A 22,361-nucleotide genomic window follows, 5' to 3' on the forward strand; every position below is an offset into this window, starting at 1 on the left:
TGGTTTTTTTGTTTGGGTTATTTCTGAGGGGAAACAGGTTTGAGAGGTTTGCTAATTACTTTTTTTTACACTCTTCCCTTAACATTAATTATCCATGTGCCAATAGTTTTTTGTGTCACTGTATTCAGCTGTGATGTCGAAATACAATTGCATTGCAGGCACAGTCACATAGCAGCATTCTTATCCTTTAACTAGGTCTTGTGTACTGCTAAAAACTATGCCAAAAATGGGATCTTTTCATGTAGGTCCTAGCACTAATTTTCAATGTAGAAATCATTAATTGGGGGAAAAAAAAAATCTGTTTGCCATTGTAATGAGTCACAGGCTTCACTTTACATCAGGAGATTTCAGTTGCCCATTGTTATTACCTTTCTTAAAGTTGAAACTCTGGAACCTTCCTGAACTGGTAGTGTAGTTGATCATGCATCTTTATTACTTGATAGTGTGACTTCTAGCATAAGAAGTTAATTGGACTTCTCCTCTCCTGTAACACTTTATGCCATTAAATGTTTATTTAACCTTCACAGACTGTGCCATTCCCCACCTGCCTGTTGTTTGTTGCTCCTGTTGGAATTGCTGAGTAAGCTGGCAGGCTCTCAGCATTATCCTGTTTTGGTTTGTCCTCCTTCCACCAGATCATGGAAATCCTTGTTACTTTGAGGGTGTCAGGTAAGGCCAACTATTTGGGCTTCCCATGTGTTACTTATGAAATTTCTAGCAGTAGTGGAGAAGTGTTTGTAAGTTCCAAAACTCTTATTAGCATGCCAGTCTGGCTGACTCTGGCATGACTAATGTGCGTGCTTAACAAGTTCTTCCTGTTCCCATCATGCCTGAATCCTGGCTGCCTGTATCACTGACTTCCTTTCTCAGCCTCACATGTGCATCTGGCAGCACTTAAGAAAGTAAAACCATGGAAATCCTGAGTGTAATGCTTCTGTCCATCAGCCTGAGTTTACTTTCCAGAGAATCCATCCTGTGATTCCATACACTGCTGTTACTAGTGTGGATTCAGTGGACTACTGGTTGTTTAGTTGGGCGTTTTTTTGTTTTGTTTTGTTGATTTTTTGCTGAATCACCAAGTAGTCACTGCTCAGTGTAGAAGCCCTGTGAGTTTGCTGCCTTTCCATCTGCTGGCTGCTGTGCCAGCAGTTGTCAGATGTCACAAATACAGCAAGCTGTGTGTTGAGTAAAGTTATCTGATAACCACACCTGCTTCTTCCCAGTCCTGAGTCTGTCTACTCCAAGGAGGATTCCCGTGTCAACAGGAAGCAGAGGGTGGATTGTTCCAGAGATTACCTCTGATCCATCCTAGGTGCACATGAATGCTAGAGGTGGCAGAAGGCATGATGAGGCATGGAAGAGAAAACAAGGAGGCAACACAAGAGCGTTTTTCAATGGTATTGCTTGTTATCTATTATAAAACTTCAGTGAGGTTCAAATGAGGTAATGGGCTTTTTAAAACATTTTAGATTTGTTCCCTCATTATGAAGGCATATCCCTAAAATTGTTAGTCTTCAAACAGGAAAAAAAAAAAATGCGTTTTTGGGAAACAAAATTGCAGACAGCGTCTCTTTACTTTTTTGAGCTTGTATTTGGTAAAAGACTGTGAAAGAACTGATGTTCCCAATGAGGATCTGCTTTATTAGTGTGCCAGGGACTGCCAGTGGAAGATTCTGCTGGAAGAATGTAACAGGGAAAGCCTGTAAAGATGCTTCTGTATCCTCCAGGAATTTTCTTTACTAGAACTGGTGTGTTTGTGTTTATGGGTTGTCTAATTGTATGGCTGGTGATAGAATGTGGTAACCAGTATACTTGCTCAGAAAATGGTGCTCTGTTATCTTGGATGTCTGAAAGTAACCAAGTCATATATATTGCCTGCTTAAAATTGTAGCCTCAGTACTGGCTCTGTGTATTACTGCATCTTTGTGTCACTAACTGCAGTGTATTCTCTTCCAAAGGGATCAGGGACCAGTCACCTGGCTTATTGCTAACACACCTCTCTGTTGCCTGAGTTCTTAGTGTGTTCTTTTTCAAGGTTAGCATGGTCATGTTTACCTCATGACCAGTTTTGTTCTGCCTTGTGTGTTGCATAATCTGCTAAAGCAATGTCTGAAAGCTCCTCTGCTTTTTCCAGCAGTATAGTCTGTCCTCATGAAAGTAATTACCTCTCTTTAATAATCTTACTGCTGTTTGCTGTTGTTTAAGCTGTACTGCATGTGTTTCTTCTTGTGAGATGCAAATGTGATCTCATTGCCCTTTTTTACTGCCCCTTTTCCCTCTCCTCTTTTTGAGCTGACATCCCTGTGCATGCCCCCACACAGTGAAACAGAGGAGAGAAACACACTTGGTCTAGGCTAAACTGGAAAAAGGAGAGAGATATTTTTAACCAAATCAGTTCTCCTATCACACGTGTTCATTGCAGAGCAAGAGAGTTCATGGCTGCCTGGGGATGGGAGGTTACAGTGAGTCTGTATTTATTTAAGCAACAGCTCTGGACTTTACTGTTACTCAACCCTTGATGCAGTCATTAGTGATTTAAGGGGTGGGAAGACAATGAGACATCATCCAGTACATCTGAAAGCATGATATCATGTGTTCTGTACCTATGCTGTCTTCCTTAAAAGCACCCAGTTTCCATAGATTTTCAAACCAGGGAGAGCTCTGTGATTTTGAATCATCTTTGTCCGTCTTAAAAGTGCTGCCTTTTGTTACATCTTTATCAAAAATATAAATTCCATTTGGCTCTAATTCCAGCCCTGTATTTAGACTATCTTAAAAGTGTCACCTCATTGCTTAAATTACATGGCAAAGTTCTGTACAAACAGTGCAGTCTAGAATGCATTGATTCAATAGTAATTAATTTATTCCAGCTGTTGGGTTAGTGAAGTCTGAATTAGAGGGCAAATTCAGATTCTTCTGAGGCTTGTTTTTTTGCTCCTCTTGCATTATTGTGAGCTTCTTGAAACCACTTCCAAAATTATTGAATGTTTACTAAATTTTCAAAGTTAAAGATTTGGAAAATAAATTCTAAAAACCTGAAAGTAAATGCTAAGGTATCATCTTGTTTGTTTCCTTGTGTTTCAAGTTTCCTGCAAGCTACTGTTATGCAGTGGACTTTAAAATAAGTAATTTAAAATAAGAAGGAGCAATTGTTTTAAAGGAATAATTTTGAAAGTTTGGCTGAACTGCAGTCTCTCCTGTCAGCTGACACCTTGGCATATAAGTTTTGTAATATATTACTGCTATAAAAAATCCTGTAGCTTTAATTTTTTCCTTAGGTTTCTTTAAATATTTCTCAATCTTTTGAACCAAATTCCACTTAAGCAGAAAACTCCTGTGTGTTAATTTCTCACAGGCTTGGCAAATTCTAAGTTATTGGCATAAATTGTTTGTTCATCTGTTTATGTTGTGCCCTTAGGTGCTTCTGTCTCAGCATGCATCATGCATTTGGCAACTAACAGAAAGCATTTTAAAGGTCCAAATGGATGCCTTTATGACTATACCTAGTGTCTTGTTTGTATGAAGTGTCTGAACTTAATTAAGAAGATTATTTTCCAAAAGAAATTGCATACATTGCATTGCCTTCTTCCACTCACTGATCTAATATTTTGAATGAAGAGTGTGTCTCATAGTTAGCTGAAATTCATTAAAACATAACTCATGATTAGTCTGTAGCAGGAGAAGCCCAGATATACCTCTAATAAAATTTTGTGTGACCTTTTATTAACTCTAACTCCTGATTTTCCATTAATGGCTTGAGTAACTCCTTCAAGTAATATTTCAGCAGAACAAACAAAACAGTTTGTGAAAATCCAGTGGACCCTGGCAATTTGGGTAAAACTGGCAAGTCTAATCAGAGTGAAAAATTCATTATCTTCACTGGCAGTGAGAACAGACTCTGTTTTAAGGTAGTCTGTGTAGACTCTGAAGGTAGGAGTAATTTGTTAAGGTGCTGTCTGAACTCTATGCAAAACAATGTTTGCTGGCTCCTGGCTTGTAGCAAATATGCAGCAGCTCCTTGTGAGCATGGAATTGTTTTCTCTCTTCAAAGAATGGAAATAATGCTGTGTCACAAAGCTTCCAGACTTTTAGTGCTTGGAGAATGCTTTTTCGCTGTCAAATTTCAAAACTAATTTTATGCCTGCATCATTCTGCTAGTGATAGAAGGGGAAACATACCAGGTCCTCAAAACTAATGTTTGCTGCATCCTTGCTAGTGACTTCTAAGGAAATAAAAATACAGGAGCTGGAGCTATTCTTACCAGATTTCTTTAGCAGTCTTTTATGGGGTAGAAGTTCTGGGGATCTTGCACAGCTTTCTAAAACTTGTTTCATGTGGTGTTCTTCAAACATGTGGGCTTGGATACATTCATGGAATTTTAGGAAAGTTTTCTGCTGCATCCTTTCAAAGCATTAATTGTGAAAAAGTTACTATGGAAAGGAAAATACTTCCAGTGGAAATATTTTGTCTCAGTTCCAGTCAGTACCTAGAGTGATCCCACACCATACCTGAGATCTTTGATGGTCCTGAAATTGCTTCAACTTTGACTTGCAAAGCATCCAGCTATGTTACTAGGCTGACTGTTCTGCCCTTTAACATGCTTTTCTTTGACATGACAATCTCAAATTCAGGACTGTTTGGTCCTTCTGGAGAGGAGACTCCATAGTGTTGCTTTGGATAAGTAGTGCCAGTCCTTGATAAGTTGGAGACGTGTCAGTTTGTTAATGGGTACATGTGTTTGAGCTCATCTTCAGATATAAGAGCTGCTTGTGGTTTGAAGTTGCCACTTTCTTTGAAACTTGGGTGGGGAGGTGACTTTGGCTGGAACCTATCTACCTTGAAAAACTTCAACTGTAGCCAGAGTTTCTTGATAAGTGTCTTCCTGGTGTTTCTATTAAGAACTACTTACTGGGAACATAAAATAATGTCATGTTGTCTGAGGAATGAGAGAGGTGGAAATACCAGCTTTGTTTTATGAATAGTTTTTCTTAACAAACCAGGAGTTTGTGCATAGTCTGAAGTTAGTTTGATTTGATTAAAAGGAGTATAATGGATGACTGCTCATAAAGGTATCAAGGAAACAAAAGTATATTTCTTCAGAACATTTTAAAATGTCCCAAAGAAAGTCATAATTAGGTGACTGCAGATTTTGAAGTAATAATTTTAATAACTTGTAAAGACACTGAATTGATTTATTAACTTCATAAAGTCTGATTTTTCTGCTCTGGTTAATAATTGTGCAATTGAGGAAAAAGAATTGCTTAAGTAGGTCAGAGCATAAATGTGAAGAATTCTATAATGTGTACATATATTGTTGCATAATTTTATTAAATATTGCAAATTATGGTGCCTTAATAACCTGGAATGTGGTGGCACTTGTTCTTGGGTACTTTTGACAGTAGAGCAGAATTTTATCTGGAGTTACAGTCCTTACCCAGGATGTGTTTAATAAGCATGTGTACTGTCTGGAGAGATTAGGCATTACTTTGGTAAGAGAAGTTCCAAAGAACCTGAAAGTCTGCATTTCAGAATTCAAACCCCACTTTCTCATAACCTTTTGCTGATTTTTTTGGGGGATCATGCTGAATGCTCCAGAAGTTTTAATCAAAATGAAGGTTCCAGAATTTATGGAGCAAATAGAGACTTATTAGTGAGGGTTGAGGACTTTCTCCCTGACTAGTAATGGGCATGTGGAGTGCAAGAACTTGAGTATTACATGATTTCTTCCTCCCCACCCTTTTTAAAAAGTGGTTGCAAAGGGAGATTTAAGTATGAAAAAGATAGAGGGAGGTCAGAAATGGAAGAGGAAATTAAGGGTGTGGGGGTAGGGAAAGAAAGCCTAAAAACACATGGAATACAGAAATGAAGCACAATGAGCAGAAGAATGAGTTCTGAAGTGTGATGAGTTTAGAGTATGATGGAGGCAGGAGTGCACGTTTATTCTGTAGCACCTGGTCACATCTCAAATTGTGTGAGGATGATAATGTTCATCAGAGGAGTGTTACATGTTAATGGCTTTGTTACAAAACAGTGTACAGTTCAGCAGTTCCTGATCTAGTGCTTAATAAGAGCCAGAATCATCTAGGCCATTCTATCTGCTCTCCCACATATGGCACTGTGCTGCTCAGATAAACATGCTCCCCTGGAAATAGTCAAGGGATGTCTGTCTTCAAGCTGCATTGCTCCAGACCTGTGCTGAGAGACTTGTAGGCACCTTTAATGAAAGGAATATTTATGGAACAATAAGCCTTTTTAAAAAGCAAAGCTGATTAATCACTGTCTTTTAATTTTTTGGTGTTGACGTAGGGATGGTTGGTTGGTTCTGAAGAGCAGGTTTGTGTGTTTATCCTGCTGGTCAGGACTTGGATAGGATTAGCAGAAGTTTACAAGATCGAAGGCTAAACCTGGCTAGTCAGAGGTAAATATGGCAGAGCAAGGGATCATGGTGTGCATGATCACAGGCAGTGCTGTGAAAATGCCCTGGTGAGGAGCCTCGGCATCACAAGTGCTGTGATGTAAAGGGGCTGTAACCCTTTGTCCCATTCTGGTAGCTCTAGTCTACATTGTTAGCTTCTGTTATTTAAAATTAAGAGACATGTTCTTCATCACATTTAGAGGAAAGTGAAAAACTCTTCTCTTTCACCACAGCTCCTTCACTTCTGTAGTCTTTTGAGGAGCACTGAATTTTCCATTTTATTCTTCCTTGCTCTTTGATTCCTCCTATCTGCTCTCTAATCATGTCCTCCCCTCCCTGTTTTGTGTGGGTGCCGGCTTCATGCCACTGTTCTTCATCATTGCAAAGAATAATTTCAATTTGAAATGACTAATAGTTTCCCTGTTGCATGGATGATTCTGACAAGAAATAGTAAACATACAGGCTGTGCTAACATGAATGTTGCTAAGATCAGCAGCCAAGGAGCTGGAATAACCTTGTGATACTGCATTGGCTAATACTTGGGTCATACTTGGAAAGCTTTCTTCACAGCTGTATGGGTTAGAAATATTCCTAAGGCTTGATTTATTTATTTTTTAATTTAAAAATCTCTTGTAAGTTGAATAACATAGCCATATCTATATGTATCCCTTCTGGCCTAGCTGCAGAGGATCTCTGTTGGATACTTATTTTAACTTGATCTTAATTTCTTGGGGATACAAATGGCTTTAGTGACTAAAATACAGCCCTAGGCTTTGATGCTGTAAAGCTACTCAATTCTAGATTACTTCAGTTAATGGGTTAGCATCTTTCCAGATGTATAAACCTGATACCTGCTGATGGAGGTATAAAACAGCTTGATGATCTTGGAATTTGTGGTAGAAAAGAGCTGTGGTTGGAAGATTGTTAAGTGTTGTAATTTGAAGCAGTCTGAGCTGATGAACTGGTGTTTCTTCTTGGTTAGTGTGTGCATACTCAGCTGTGTGACACATCAGTCCCTTGTACAAACACAGGGTATACCCATTTGAAGTTGTAATGTTGGGAATTAGGGGAAGATAAACATTCCTTTTTAGAGGACAATTCAAGTGTCCTACCTTAAAACAATTTATATGGGCCCAAAGATTCAGTAACTCTGAGCAATGAAATGAGTAATTAATTCACCTGTAAGGCAGATGCCATCCTGAGGAATTTCCAGGTGTGCCTGTAGGACTGCAGACCTTAAGTGACTGTACTGCCCTGAGAAATATCACTGTGGAGAATGTCATGATTCTGAAGGTTGTTTCTTGAAAGTGCAGTCTGAGTAACTGTGGATATTCAAACTTCTTTTAGCAATGCTTGATAAGCTATGCATAACCAATGTGTGTGATTTCTGAGGCACTTTGGGTTTTGTTACATGTAAATATGCATTTTAGCAAAGTGAACAGCAAACTTAGGAACATATGTCATAGAAACTTAATTTGTATCATGAACTTGAGGGGTTGTCTTCTGAGAGTTAAAGGGAGAAGGTACAAAATAATGACTTTTTCATTTGTTTTGTTGGTCATGTCTGACTGAGCATTTAGTCTGAGCATACCTACAATTTCTTGTGATCACCCTATAAATTGTTGCTTGTACCCTCTCTTACCTGGCATGCTGCCCCTGTTGCCTGAGCTCGTGTAATAGAGTGTAAAAGAAGAGCAGCTCTGATGCTGCAGCTGAAGGAGCAGACACAGACTCTAGCTGTATTTGTGAATTTATGTCCTTTTTGTCCGTTTTTAATGTGACCTTAATTAAGGTGTTGTAGGTTCACTTTAGAAAATGTCCTATGAGGCAGCAGTCCTTTTATTTTTAACCCTGATTATACTCTTGTTTAAACTAGATATTCTTAAAATAGTAGCTGCTTTCTGACCTTCCTTAAGATTAGCTGCTTAGATAAGCAGAACTTACAAATTCACACCTAGCAGCTCAGGTTTGAGGCTGATCTCTCAGGGCACACGATCATTTCAGGAAAATCACCAAATATACTAAGTGGTTTACATGCCTAAGGAAATCAGCCTCTAAGTGTTGATTTCTGAAATACAGTAGTTGGAAGAGTTGCTCATTTAGTCCTGAGAATGACTGAAAGAATATGCTGTACCCTCAGAAGTAATAAATAACCTTTTCAGTAATTGTATAGTATTTTAAATTTGAAAATTGCAATTGTGACTTCTGAAGCCAGCAGGTTGTGAGTGTCTTTGGGTCACCATGCATTGATCATCACATCATTGGCAGAAATGACCCTTCTTCATTGACTAAGTGTGTTAAGGAGTAGTGCAATGCAGACTGTTTTTAAGAAGCTCAGCATGTTTCCCACATGGAAACAAAATGTTATCATGGAATAAATTTCCTTCTGTTTAGGGAAATCCATTATTGTTGTGCTCCAGTCTTTGTGGATTTTGCTGGAAAAAAATTTGCTGTCCTAGAAAGTTGAGGTTTCTTACATATATGTGATTTGACACAGGCAGGGGAATGGGTTTGAGACTTTACTCAGTAGCTAATTCTTTTTTTGATTGTGTAAAACTAATCAAGCAAATTGTGCTGTTAACAGCTTGTGTCAAAATATGTGTTAAGTGTCACTGTAGTGAAAAAACCCCAACTTTTTGTTTGCAGCTAGCCCAAAAGGCTCTTTAGAGCCTTTCAGAACAGGAAAATTTGTCTTTCAGAACAGGAAAAATATAATATATGAGCTTCTCTAAATTTTCACTTTAGAATGTTTTTTGAACTTGAGATGAAGAAACTGGTTTCTGTTCTGGATTCAGAAAAAGTTGAAGAGCACCTTGAACCTCAAGAAAGCTATTCAGTCTTCTGTTCCTTGAAGCAATAAGTTATTTTTTCTGATCCTTGAAATATGGTTAATACTACATATCTCTCTTTCTCTACTCAATTCTGCAATAGTGCTACATAAAAGGAAACATACAGAACTATAATATGAATGTGGGTTTTTCAGATTATTTTTTACTATGGGATTTTTAATGACAGTTCTCTCCCACAGTTTTACACACAGTTTCATGTGTGAATTGTCCCTTTGTTCTCTTACCTTGCATCATACAAAATTAGAAAAGGAGTCTGCAGTGAACATCAGGAGGCCATTTAATCTTTTCTCTTGTTAAAGGATGGAATCAAATATATTTACAGCTTTCCTAACAGTAGCAAGTTTTTGGAGGCCTTTGAGGATACACTGGTAATGGCAGCTGTACATCCTCCAAGGTAGTCAATCCCAACATTCATGTTTCTTACCATTAGGACTTCCTTTAATTGAATATCTTACTGTGTGGGTTTCTCAGCATCTTCTGTTGCCAGATGTTCCCTTAAGTTTCTGAGTAGCTGGCAAACAATTTCCTTGTCTTACTCTTTCTTCTCACAAATGATTTTGTGAGAAGAGTGGCAGTTTTCCCTTTATACTCATTTATATTCATGCATTGCAAATTGATTGTCTTAGTTGTGCCTCTTCTTGTGCTTTGCTGTTTTTCTGTCTGTCTTATCCAATTTTTCCTAGTAGATGTGTTGCTGTGATTGTCAGTCTTTATGCACTTGAACCTTTTTCCTTTGAGGAAGGAGCTTTGGGCTCCTGTGAGAAGCTACTGCCTTCCTTTTCTTGCTTCTCTCAGCTTCTAGAAAACTATATGTATTAATTGTCTACATTTTCCAAATTCTGCCTTTATAAATGTGGATGGAAGGCTATTGCTGTTCTTATTCTCCTTTGGAGATTCATGAACTCCTGTCTTGACTTTCTTGTGTCTTAGCAGACTTTTTCTGGAATATATCTGGTGAGCTAAAATGTTCTTGCTTTGTGTGCTTGTATATAAAATGTCCTTGCCCCACTTTGTGTGCTTGTATGATGATGACTGTTTGAGAAAGACAGCAGATGTTTTTGTGGTTGTTGACCAGCTCTGTGGTTTTATCCACCAAGTTTCCCCTTTCATCACAAACCAGGCACTCCCAGCATGCCTCAGAGGTGTGCAGGTGCCCTTGATAAACTGTTGTGGGAGGTGCTGCCTCCTTCACTCCTGAGCTGTATTCTCTGATATGGAGTAATGAGAGTTAATTCATGGAATTGTGACATCTGGAAATGTCCCAGCCTGGAGAGTGCTGGAGTTGGGTGCATCAGTTACAGGAGGGAGGCTGCTCTCTGTGCCTCCAGACAGGGCTGGCACTGCACCTCTACAGGAGGGGTCACAGCAGACTGTCCCAGTGACAGACTGGAATTCCTTTCCCTCCAGATGCTTCTAGTTGGAAACAGTATTACGTGAAGGTTTAGTGTTATTAGGAGGTGTAGCATGATCACAAATAAGACAGAGTAAGCTTCATGTGAAACAATATAAATTCTAAAATTTCTGGAGCTGGGGAGCAGTAGCTCATTCACTTGTGTGAAACAAAAAGGAAAATGCTGGCAGTGCACTTTGCTTGTTCCAAGTGCCTCCTGGGAGTGTGAGAGCTTGGAGATCCTCAGAGCTGAAGTGGAAGCACTCTGCTCTTACAAAGGGATGAGTGTGCAGCTTTTCCAAGTGTCAGATCCTCCAGCTCTGGGTGTCAAGTGACATGAGGGCTGTGGAGGCTGTCTTACCTTCTGTGGTTATAAGAGGTAGTGGTTAAAGAACTGTAATTAAAGTCTCTGTCTAAATATCATTTTACCTCCCAGTTCATCAAGTTAAATCCTTTTCATTTCAAAGTCCTCCAAGTTTTTTATTACTTGGAAGTCTTCAAATGAAACAAACATTTCTCACTCATCTTTTATGAAAGTAAAGAAATTTCTTTATCTGTTACCCTTTCTTTCCCCTGTTCTTCTCACCTTCCCCTCCTTTCTTTTTCTCCATCTCCACAACAAGGAAGAGAAACTTTTTATACTGGTGGTGCCAGGACAAGACCAGTTTATTCATGGTTCTTGCTTTCTCTCCCACACCCGAACTTTAAGGATCCCTTCACTTTTTTGGTAAATAAGAGGCAGCTTGTATCTAGTGCTGCTTTGTATTGAAAGAAGATATTTTTAACAGTGCATTCTGCATGATGTCAGTGTAAGTTATTGGCATGATGACTCTTAACTGTGGTAGCTGACTGCTAAAATAGCTTGCAGACTTCTGCTTTCAGTCTAAATATTTTCAGTAACATATAGCAACAGGTGAGTAATTGGTTTAGGCGATTTTGGCTGTAAAGCATTCATTACCAGTGCCCTAAGCACACTTTTTAAGCATGATGTATCAGAGACTGCTCTGATACTTGCTTTCAGTGTTTAGATAGGGTTATACATTGTGGCCTCCATGGGGATTGTACTAGTTCTCCAGGAGTTGTAACAGATTAATGCTCTGGTGAAGTATAGGGCTGTGCTAGTTTTTTCATTAATGAGAGGGGTATAATAGCTGGAGTCTGACATGGGCAGCACTCATTGGGTGACCCAGGCACATGGGCTTCAGCCACACATTTTCTGGCTTGCCTATAAGGTCACTGTTCAGGGTGTTGGATGTGTTTTAGAATCTGGCAAGGAGACAGACTGTGTATGTATGCCCCTTTTCATAACATGCCCTTTTTATAACAAGTTGTATATAAGGAAGTAATATCAGTTTAAACTCAACTGTGTTGCAGTGGTCTCTTTAATTCAATATTGCCACTGGAAGGAAAAAACAATATACATGATCAGCTGATTTTCATGGGGTAGTGCCTGACAACCTCTATAGCAAATATCTGAAACAGTTCCTGCTAGTTAGATTAGAGCTAGGCAAGTCTTTTTGATCAATAGCAAGTCATGCAATGTCTGGATTATGAGCCTTTAGATTGCTTGTGAATTTGCTGTGGCACCTGTAAATAGTTTTGGATACAAATACTTTTTCAGTGTCTGGCTCTCAAACAAAAAAATCAAAATGTAGATCCTTATGAAAGCAGATTCATTGTCATGTTTACAGGGGCTTCAGAGAGTCTGGATTTGTTCTCTTCTTCTGTTCCCTTATGGTTTGAAACACCTTCCACCATCTTTCAGCCACTGATACTTGGTGGCGTTCAGCAGAACTCCTTTTAACACTGTCAGCAGCATGTTAGAGGTTCCTGGCACCACAACGAGAAGCTGAACAAATAAATTTCCGAGTCTGGTGGTTCAAGATAGCTCACTCCCAAGCTTGGAGCTGTTTTGTTTTTATGTTTAATCCTTAACTGAGTAAGAGAACTGCTTAAGGCTGGTTATTAGAACACTTCCCAGGGAAGTGCAAAGTCTGGTTTTGTGAATATTTTTTTCTTTAAACTAACAAACAACAACATCTGGAGCTTTCTGACTACATCAAGAGGGAACCAGACAGAAAGGTGAGAGCACTCCACCCAGTATGCTCTTTGATTCCTGTGGGATATGTGGCTTCAAAGTTCCTTAGGCAAAAAGAAAACTGATCTCCAGGATGCCATGCATATCCTTGCTGTACGTCCTTGGAGAACAAGAAATCTAAGCATCTGCAACCTTTGCTGCTTCTTACTAAAGATTTTTAGATCTAACAATGTGTTGCTCAAAAAACTCTTGGTTTTATTTTAAGAAAAACAGGTAACAGATGAAATTTTTTTTCAAGTTGAAAATGAGCAGATTTACTTAGCTGCTTTTGACATCAATGTCTCTAGAGTTTGGGGCTTCAGCATTAAATTTGCAGTTATGTCAGATAGCAAGTTTATTTGTGGGTTATTGGCTTTAGAACACAACAAAAGAATTGCAGCCTTGAGGAAGATTTGCTGGCAGCTGAAGCCAAGGATGCCAATAAAAAGCTAAATAACATCACTAGTAAGAAAAATACTATTTTTTCCCATAGCTTGTCTAGCTTCTGTGAGCAGGTTTTCTGTGGTCTTTGTTTAGTGTAAGACTAGAAATGCTCTCTGAAGATTTTGCATTAGGCTGTAAGAGTTAGTAGCAGTCAGTGTTCCTCGTTCAGAGATGGAAGCATCGATTCAAGTGCAAGACCTTCCTCTGTAATTCTGTCTGCAGTTCCAAACATGGATGTTCAAGAGGGCAAATTTAAACTGGAAAAAAGTGTAGAGAAGAGATGTGATGGTCAGAATGGAAAGGTTCTCTTTGAGAGGAAACTGAATGAGCACATCCCACTCAGCTCAGCAAAGTGAAGTCTGAAGAGGCATGTGAATTATTTCTATAAATACTTTGGGGAATAATAACCAGGAAGGGAAAGAACTATTTAAACTAAAGGACAATGTTGGCACAAGAATAGATAGGTACAAGCTGGCTGGGAAAACATTTTGGCAGGAAATTGGAATGTTTTCAGAGGTTCTGAACTTCAGCAAAGTTTTGAGGCAAGCTTCAGATTTTTCATTTTGGGGATTTTGTCTCCATTATTTCTACTGCTGACAGTAGAACGTGGATCATTTATGAACAGAATTATATAATTATTCCTTACAATAGCAGGAGCCCTGAAGGTCTCTTTCAGCCTTATTTCTTGAATTTTAAGAGTTAGAATCGTCTTGGGTCACTGACTGTTCTGAACCTGTGGTCCATATTACACTTTGAAGACAACTGTGATGGTAATTGGGTAATTCTGTTCAGTAGGCTTAGATTTCCTGTGTAGACATCTTCATACCTTTAGTGGCTCCTGGGGAGCAGTACAGAAGTTGAAAGGTTGGCAAAACATCTTTAGTCAGACTTTGTGTTGTATGGTAATAATGGCTACCAGTGTTGCTTGATTTACCAACTCAGTTGGAACAGTATGTTTATACTCCTACTACCAGTAGTACAAAAATATATGTATATAACTTACAATTTGTCTTGTACTCATTGACAAGGACCTTCAAAGTGTATGCAACTGTTTCAGTGCTATTTGACCAACAGTGAAGTTCTCTGGTCTTCTCTTGTCCTTTTAAAGTAGCAGTAATGAGGCACCTTAGAAGAAATTCAGTTTTGACAGGAAAGTAAATATGTATATGTTTCCTTGACATACAGCCCTCCACTAAGTGTATTACAGCTAATAAATCTCATAATCCAAAGATAAAGGTCAAGAGAATAATCCTAAAGTCCATTTTGAGTCTTACTCGTGCTTATTTCTGTTCAAGGGGAGAGGTTGTTTTCAGTGCCATTACAATTTAATAATTTTTTTGGTACCATTAAGGGTGGCTGGGATACCTTTCTTTAAAATGTAGTGAAATGCCAGTTGTTGATCTGAATGGAAAATAGTGCAATAACCCACATTTTATTAAATGTTTGGTAATGGGCTCTTTTGGCTTTATGCTTTTCAGTACTTACTAAACAACTTTTTAAAAAGGGAGGGGGTGGCAGTAGAAAAGAAATAAAAGGAAATCCAAAAGAAAACTATGACTTCAGCTTCCTCTTTTATTCATTGTCATTGAAAGAAGGGAACTTGTCCAGCTCAGTCAAGTGAGGAGGAAGTTGCTGTACCAGCAGGTGATAACAGATTTTAACAAGTTAGGAGAGGACTGGGTGCTGCTGTGTTAGTGCTGCAGACTGAGCATATCCTTTTCTGCCATCACAGAACACGTATCTTGTGCCACACCAGATAAAGGAGATGATGTGGAAGGAGAAAAGGGATATGGGCTGTTCCTTGAGAGTCCCAAAGTGCACCCATCCCTGTGTATGGACCCCAGGAGAGTTACACCCATCCCTGCTACACTGTGCAGTGCTGCAGGGACTGATCTCATATAATACAGTGCACTCTTCTCTATGTAATGCACTTTGATTTGTCACCTTTCTAGAAAAAGAGTAAATTTTACATGCTTTTCTTCTTGAAACATCCCTGTTCATCTCAGTATTAGAAATCTTTGTGAGGGTTGGTATCCAGATGCCATATGCTCTCTCTTGAGAAATCTTTAGTGCAGTTTTCTCTTGCTTGTGTTTTGATTAATGCAGTTCTCTAGAACTGCAAGGAAGGGTTTGGTCCCCAATACTGTATGGTTCTCCTCTTTCTGATTAATTTAGTGGATGAATTGGTTTGTTATTAGTATTTCTTTGTAACTATCATGGTCATGTGTTAAACTTAGATTTTGCTCTACTTCTGGTAATTTTTGATATTTTTAAATGCTAACTTGGGATTCATGGAGAAAATATCCTTTCCTCTGGTCGTTCTTTAAGTTTAGAGGGTGTTCCTAAATTTTGTTGTCTTCTAAAAATTTCTATTTCTAGCCAGCAGTATTAGGACCAAAGTATTTGTGTTCAGGAGCATGGATGGCTAGTGTGGCAGGGGTATTTTTCTCTTCCATAAAGGGTTTCTTATATACAGATCTCTAAGGTGAGGCTTTTCCCATTGATAGGAGAAGGTTAATGGGTAAGGTACACTGAGCATATTGGATCTGTTGCCAGGCAGTTTCATTCTGTCCCTAAACTATTCCAGTAATCTTATTTTCTATCATATCACACGAACAATGTTTCTAGAACAGTCAAAAGAATTACAAAGGACATTTCTCACTGTTGTGTCCTGTTCAGATACAGTAATTTTCAAGATTTGCCCCCTGTTGTCTGAAATGGAAGGGCACTGTTCTGAAGTTTCACACCAGCTGTCAAACTGCTCCTGTGATCACGTGTCTCTTTTCCTCCCTACCACAGCCCACTGTTTGTAACGTGGAAGATCGGTCGAGATAAGCGATTGCGAGGATGCATAGGTACTTTTTCTGCCATGAACCTGCATTCAGGACTCAGGGAGTACACACTTACTAGGTAAGAATTTGTTTTCTGTAGCCTTGACTTAAATATTTAACTAGTCTGTTGAGGAGATGATAGGTGTGCTTTGGTTTGTTTTGGGTTTTTTGGCTGTGTCACTGTACGGGTCAGTGAAAACCTGTGTCTCCTTTTGATGCTGAGAGTAATGTGTGGATATTTGACTGCTAGTGTCACGAGGCCATGCTTGCAGTTAAAAACCATAAGTTGAGCCTATTCTCATTTTATTGGTCTGTAAACTACTCTCCAGTAACTTGTTATAACTGATTATTATGGTATTTTTCCAGTGTTGAGACAAATTTTAACCTTAGTAGTTAATGTCAGGCCAGAAGACCAGAAAGTCAGATTTGGGGATTATCCTATTCACACTTCTAAAACAGCAGGTATTCTCACCTCTTCTCCATCAGGTGCTTCCAATCAGCTGCAGTTAATTTAATGCTACAAATTTCCATTACATGTTACTCTTCAGATACATCCCAGCCCCTGAGTGGGAAGCTTCTGGATGAGGGAGGTAAGTGATGATAATCCTTCACTCCCTGGCAGCATAATCTTCATGTTTTGATCTACACCTAAATTCATTCACCTTAATATTGTTCCATTTCCTTTGCATAGAGTGAAAACTAATAAGTTTATCACTAGAGCTAGTAGCAAGCTTTCTACTTGTTTTTCTAAGAGTTTTCTTAAGTTTATTCTCTAAAGAATCAATGGAATTGTGTTCCTTTCAGCTACAATAGACTTTATTGTGCTTTAAAGTAGAAGCTGCATTCTGGCATGTGTAGACCTCTAAAATTGTCATCACTTAAAATAATTAGTGCTTCCAGATCACTTTAGATTTGAGGTTTTTGTCCATTACAGGATCTTCCTCTTTGCTGTTAAAATACCTTGTCCATTCTGGCATTAAATAATATTAGAATGGGAGATGTTCTTTCTTACCTGTCTCCCTAGTTAGTTGCAACCTGAAGTTCATTTCATGCTTCTCTGCTGAGCTTGAAGAAGATAACTGCTCATCTCCTGGAGCCCTGACAAACTTCTGAAAGACCTGGTTACCTTTATTGTGTTCAGTTTATTTATTATGCACTCTGGAATGTTTCTGCTTGTGTCCTTTAAAACCTCAGCATTCAAAATGGTCGGTGAGAAGAACCTTTTAATAAATTCAAAGCAATTTCTTTGTTGAGGGTTAAAAAGCCTAAAATCTTAATGATCATTAGTGAGCCAAACTGAATGAAAACCAACCATTCCCCTTTACTGGGGAGTGTTTCATTTAGGTGTATGCTTTACAGTGCCTGATCAAGAGCAATGAGCTTGTAGAGAAAATTTCCCCCTGAGGCTAGGAATAAGGTGATAGCTCAAGAAAACAGTTTTTGTTCCTCATAGATTTTTCCATTCTCACAAATCAGACAGGGCTGTACACTTAAATACCTTTAAAATTGGTTATGTGATTCCTGACTGCATTCTGTGAAAGCTGAAGTCAAAATACATGAAAAGTGGTGAAAATTAAAGGGAACTGAAATAATTTCAGTGCAGTATTTACAGGATGGCCACATGCTGTGGAAGTTTATACTAGGCTATTTAGAGGACAGATCAGTAATTTTCAAGATGAGGAAAATGGAACTACATACAAACCTATTTAAAAAAAAAACCTTCAGAAGAACATAAGTTGCTTTAAAATAAAATATAACATTTAGTGCATATTGGATTTTGTTACCTTTCATGGTAAATCTTTTTTATGCTTATGGTACCTAAAATGTTTCCAGGTTGCTTTATTTTTTTAAATAACAACCAAACTTCAAATATGATCACTGAAATGTAGAGTTTATATGTGAATGTACAAAAAAGGTGTTCCCTTCTATCAGTCATGTAAAAAAGAAATAGAGGGTTACCTGTGATTAGTTTCCTTCTTGTGGTCAGTCTTTTCAACTGTGGGGCTTCCAGAAGAGAGCATTTGAGAATAAAAGAAGCACCATTGAAATGTCCATGGGCGTTGAGAGTTTGGAGCTCAATGGGCCTCCCTAGGAAGGATTAGAAACTAGGACATTGTACCTTGCTCCAGCAGTATCTGGGCAATAGGCTGCTGCAGAAGACATGGCAATTCCTGAAAGGGAAAAACTTATTCAGGAAAGGCAGAAATTAATCAACAAAGTAGGTAGAATGAGAATGGGCTTTACTACAGAAAGTGGAATTTGACCAAAACTTTCAATTGACAATGCAGTCAGATGACTGCTGACTTTATTTTCCTTTGACACTTTTCAAAAGGGAGGCACTTTCCATCAGTTATTTTGAAGATACATTGTGGATAAACAGAACCAGGTTGTTTGTCTAATTAATTAATTTTTACTCTTTTCAGTGCCTTCTGTGTAATTGTGGCCCAGCTTTCAGTCAGTAAAATGGCAAAAAGAACAGCTGTTTTTGAATGCTCTGGTGCTTAGCAATCAAAATATCCACAATTGCCTTCACACATAATTTTATTGCAAATATGCTGAATAGTCCTTAGGATCACAGTAAATAAATTTTGTTATTTCTAGTGATCTCTGGCTGTATATCATATCCAATGTGTAGCATACACGTCTCTATCTGCATACAGGAGTGTAGTTCCTTTGAAGCAGCATAATGATAGTTCATCTAGAATCTGGAGTGAACAATTTGTTTCTTGGGACACCCCCACCCTTCACTTTTTTGGGTCTGGAACCAGAATTGCTGGTGATCTGTGACCATTTTGAGCTCTGTAGGTTGTTGTGCTGATATTGCCAGTATGTTCTAAACAGGAAATTTATGTGGAATGATTCATCGTTAATTGGATGCATCTGCCTAAGTTCTGAGCAGGGATGAGAATACCCATAGTTAAAAAAACTATTACTGCATTCCTTATAAAGTCTACATGTTAAATTCAATTTTCTCTGCAGTTATATCAGTGAAACACAGGGGAAAGGATGTGTATTATTAAAATCTTCTAGAGAACTTTATGGAGAGAGAGGTTCAGATTTGGTGATTTGTATTTTATTTTACTAGGAGGTAAACCATGTCCAAATGTTCTACAGTTGAATATTACATTTTTAGAATGAAGAAATTTTACCATGGCTAAAATAGTCCTTTAGACTGAATGTGTTAAATTGACTATCCCACCTGAATTCATTAAAAAAACCAATCCAGATTATGAAAAATACCTTATGTTTTACAGCTCCTTCAAGAAAATACTCTGAACTTGGAAGCAGGTTACCACAGAATTTCATAACAGGTTGATAAATTACTTTTTCATGTATTCTGTACAGCACTAAGACTTAGGTTTTAGCACTAAAGATTTATCTCCTGATTTTACAAACTTGAGATATTGAACAAAATGGTTTCAGTTCTTTATTTTAGTTTTAGTTTCTAATCTATTTCATAGAATTTGACGTAATATTTTATGCCTATTGGATGTAAAAGTATAGGTACATAAATTTCTAGCTCTGTGTTGTTTTAGCCCATCAAGGCTAGAATGTGCATCTGGGGAGGGAGGTAGTAGAGAACAGGCGGGTGAAGGGAGATGTTACATGACAGAGTCTGCTGTCCCAGAAGAAAGTAAAGAGACATTGGAGGACTCCAAGGCTTAAGTGTAATAACCTGATGGCTGAAAACTGGGTTTAACCCTCCTTCCTTTAACTAGCATAGACCTGTCTCTACTGACTGTCTCATGTAATCAGTTTTTTTGTTGTGTGTTCTACTTACCACTCCACCTGAGGGAAATAGGACTGCTGACACTCAGCTTAGATGTGGCTGATCAGCAAAAGAAAACAAAGAGAAGCTGGGGATGAGAAGTGCAAGAGGGAAGGAAATGAAACCTACAACCCAACTTTGTCATAACTGAATTTGGGTGTACATTCCATATGAGGATTTGGCTACTGCTGTCCTTGTCAGCAATGTCAAGAGTCAGTCCTTGTTGCTGCAATACTGCTTGCTCTCTGTCAAAAACACTAACCCTTTCTTCCTATTCCAGATATTACGATCTAACTATAAAATAGCAGTACAGCAAGCTAATTTAAGGGGTGAAATTGAAAAATATTTAAAAACTGATCACATTAAGATTGATGCTGGCTGTACTTGCTAAAGACTAGTGACAAGTTTTTGTACAGACAGGACAACTTCCTTCATGTATTTAGTTGAGTTTACTACTCTAACCCTGTAATCAGTCCCACAGAGCAATGCTAACTTCTCAAAACCTTTACTGCCAAGCAGTGTTGCTGTGGGTGTAGGTAGTCATTACCATTGATCCAGGGCAAAGCATATTCATTCATCTGACTGCAATTTTTTGAACTGCAGAGTTGGGGGAATTAGGTGGTTTTGACACTTGTCGTGGCCTTCATTGTTGACAGAAGTCATAGGTTGAAATAATTTGTGCAAATAACATCTCATGTAATATTTGATAGTATATTGTTGCTTCTGTGTTGCCCACTGATAGTACTTTGCAGGCTGTCTTACTTTTGGCTTTGATTTACAGTATACCACTGCTGAAAGTTGGCTTTTTAAAATTCTGTTAATACACTGTCTGGTGGCCATCAGTGGAAAAATGTCTGGTAATTGTGAGATGAAGCTTACATTATCACACTTGTAATTAAACTCTGTAGAGAGCAGTGTAGGTTCATGACAGCCTGCACTCACCAGGGTTATGCTGTTCTTCTGTATTAAATATTGTGTTTAAAGTCAGGGAGCTTCCTTTCCATTTGTATGTGCCTGCGAAAAGCAGGTGCCTGCTGGTCTCTGAGTTCTCAGGGTTGCCTTACTGAGGAAGAGGGCACAGATCTCCAAGTGAGAAGGGATGCTTAGGGCCATATGTGCTGACCTGGTTCTGTGTCCAGTTGAGTGAACAGGCAACCACTGTGTACCACAGAGCATGTGAGAAGCCAGTGGCAGTAGCCCTCTGGAATGAGTAACTCCCACCTCCCACTTAACAGCAAGTTGTAGTCATGAAGGGTAAAATTTTTAGTGGGGGTTCCACCTATAAAATCCACTAAGTTTTAAGAACAAACATGCCCCACATGCTGACAACCCTTTTGGTGAAAAAATGCTTCCTAATAGCCAGTCTATTTCAGGTAGAGAGCAGTAAGGTCTCCCCTGAGCCTCTTCTTCTCCAGGCTAAACATCTCCAGTATAAGCATCTCTCAGTCACACCATCTCATTCCCTTACTGCAGTACAAGCTTCTGTAGGAGTGATTTCAGAGCATCCTGCATTCCTGGGGTGGTAGGAAGTGGGGTGCCAAACTGACACTTAAGAGGGTGTACTGAGTGCTTTTCCCTCAGACCAAGGATGGGGGCTTCCTGGCTTAAGAGGAGTTCAAGAATGCTGAACAGGTTGCAGGACTGCTGTTCTGCTAATTTGGGTCCAGCCAGGTTGCTGGTTGACACTGTTGCTGTGACATGGGCATCACCCAGTGCCCAGTGTAAGGCAGGTTCTGCCAGGCAACAGCAGAGAGAAGGGTTTATTCTCATCCCTTTGTAGCAATTTCATGTCACTGGAACTCCTTAGGAAAAGAAAGGGATGTCTGAGCCAAAGCTGTGTTGGAAAGCCATTTGGAAATATATAAATACTGAACACATTTATTACATACACATGTCGATTCATATATAGCATATAGTATATAGCATATTTGTGTTCTGAGTCAGAACTGGGCTGAAGAATATTAAGGCAGTTCAGCATTCAACTTCACATTACAAATTAGAAGATGTATATAGATATGTGTAATTTATGATGGTGTCGCCCTCCAGAGATATTAATAATGTTGTATCTTAGAACTCCTTTTTGTTTTCAAAAATGGTTTTGTTAAAATATAAAATTGAGGTATTAGCACTGTGATCTTGAAGTTTTACTGATTACCTCTGTTGAAATTGTGGTAAAATTATTTTAACATATAGATATTTTGTAATTTTCGTACTGGCTCATGGATTTGCCTGCCGTATCATCTGTATATAGATGAGATTTTGCTGAAACTTGGAGCCTTTCATGTTTCTAAATTTTATCCAAGCCAATAAAAGCTAGTTGCTTTGAGTCTGCCTGTAGACACTGACTTTACAAAAACAAGCACTTTAATTTGGATAAATCCTTAGATTTGTTCTAGTGGAATATATGTTTATTAGTAAAATGGTTTGTGATGTAAACCCACAATAACAGAAAGTCCAGATGAAGTATATAAATCTGAATTTATTGAGCCAGACTTAGTTACTGTGTGTGAGTCAGTTCAGTAAATAGGTCTGTAATGATTTTGTGCACACAGTGCCAGGTTGTTACTGCAGGGATCTGTTGTTTAA

At 38.6% G+C, this 22,361-nt stretch overlaps 1 protein-coding gene across 2 annotated transcripts in view; it reads left to right on the forward strand.

The window, feature by feature from the left end:
* Nucleotides 1–22,361, forward strand: part of AMMECR1 (AMMECR nuclear protein 1) — a 95,969-nt gene that overhangs the window by 42,081 nt on the left and 31,527 nt on the right. Inside the window, exon 3 of one of the 2 annotated variants that reach the window (XM_054289740.1) lies at nt 15,975–16,085. The exons of the other annotated variant lie outside the window; for it this stretch is intronic. Coding sequence (XP_054145715.1) covers nt 15,975–16,085 — 111 coding nt within the window. The remainder of the gene's footprint in view (nt 1–15,974; nt 16,086–22,361) is intronic. 2 annotated transcript variants of the gene reach the window in all.

Source organism: Melozone crissalis, unplaced genomic scaffold (assembly GCF_028551555.1).
Source record: "Melozone crissalis strain CALT ecotype California unplaced genomic scaffold, PUWL_Pcris_2 ptg000068l_1, whole genome shotgun sequence".
In the NCBI taxonomy this organism is placed as follows: Eukaryota; Metazoa; Chordata; class Aves; order Passeriformes; family Passerellidae; genus Melozone; species Melozone crissalis.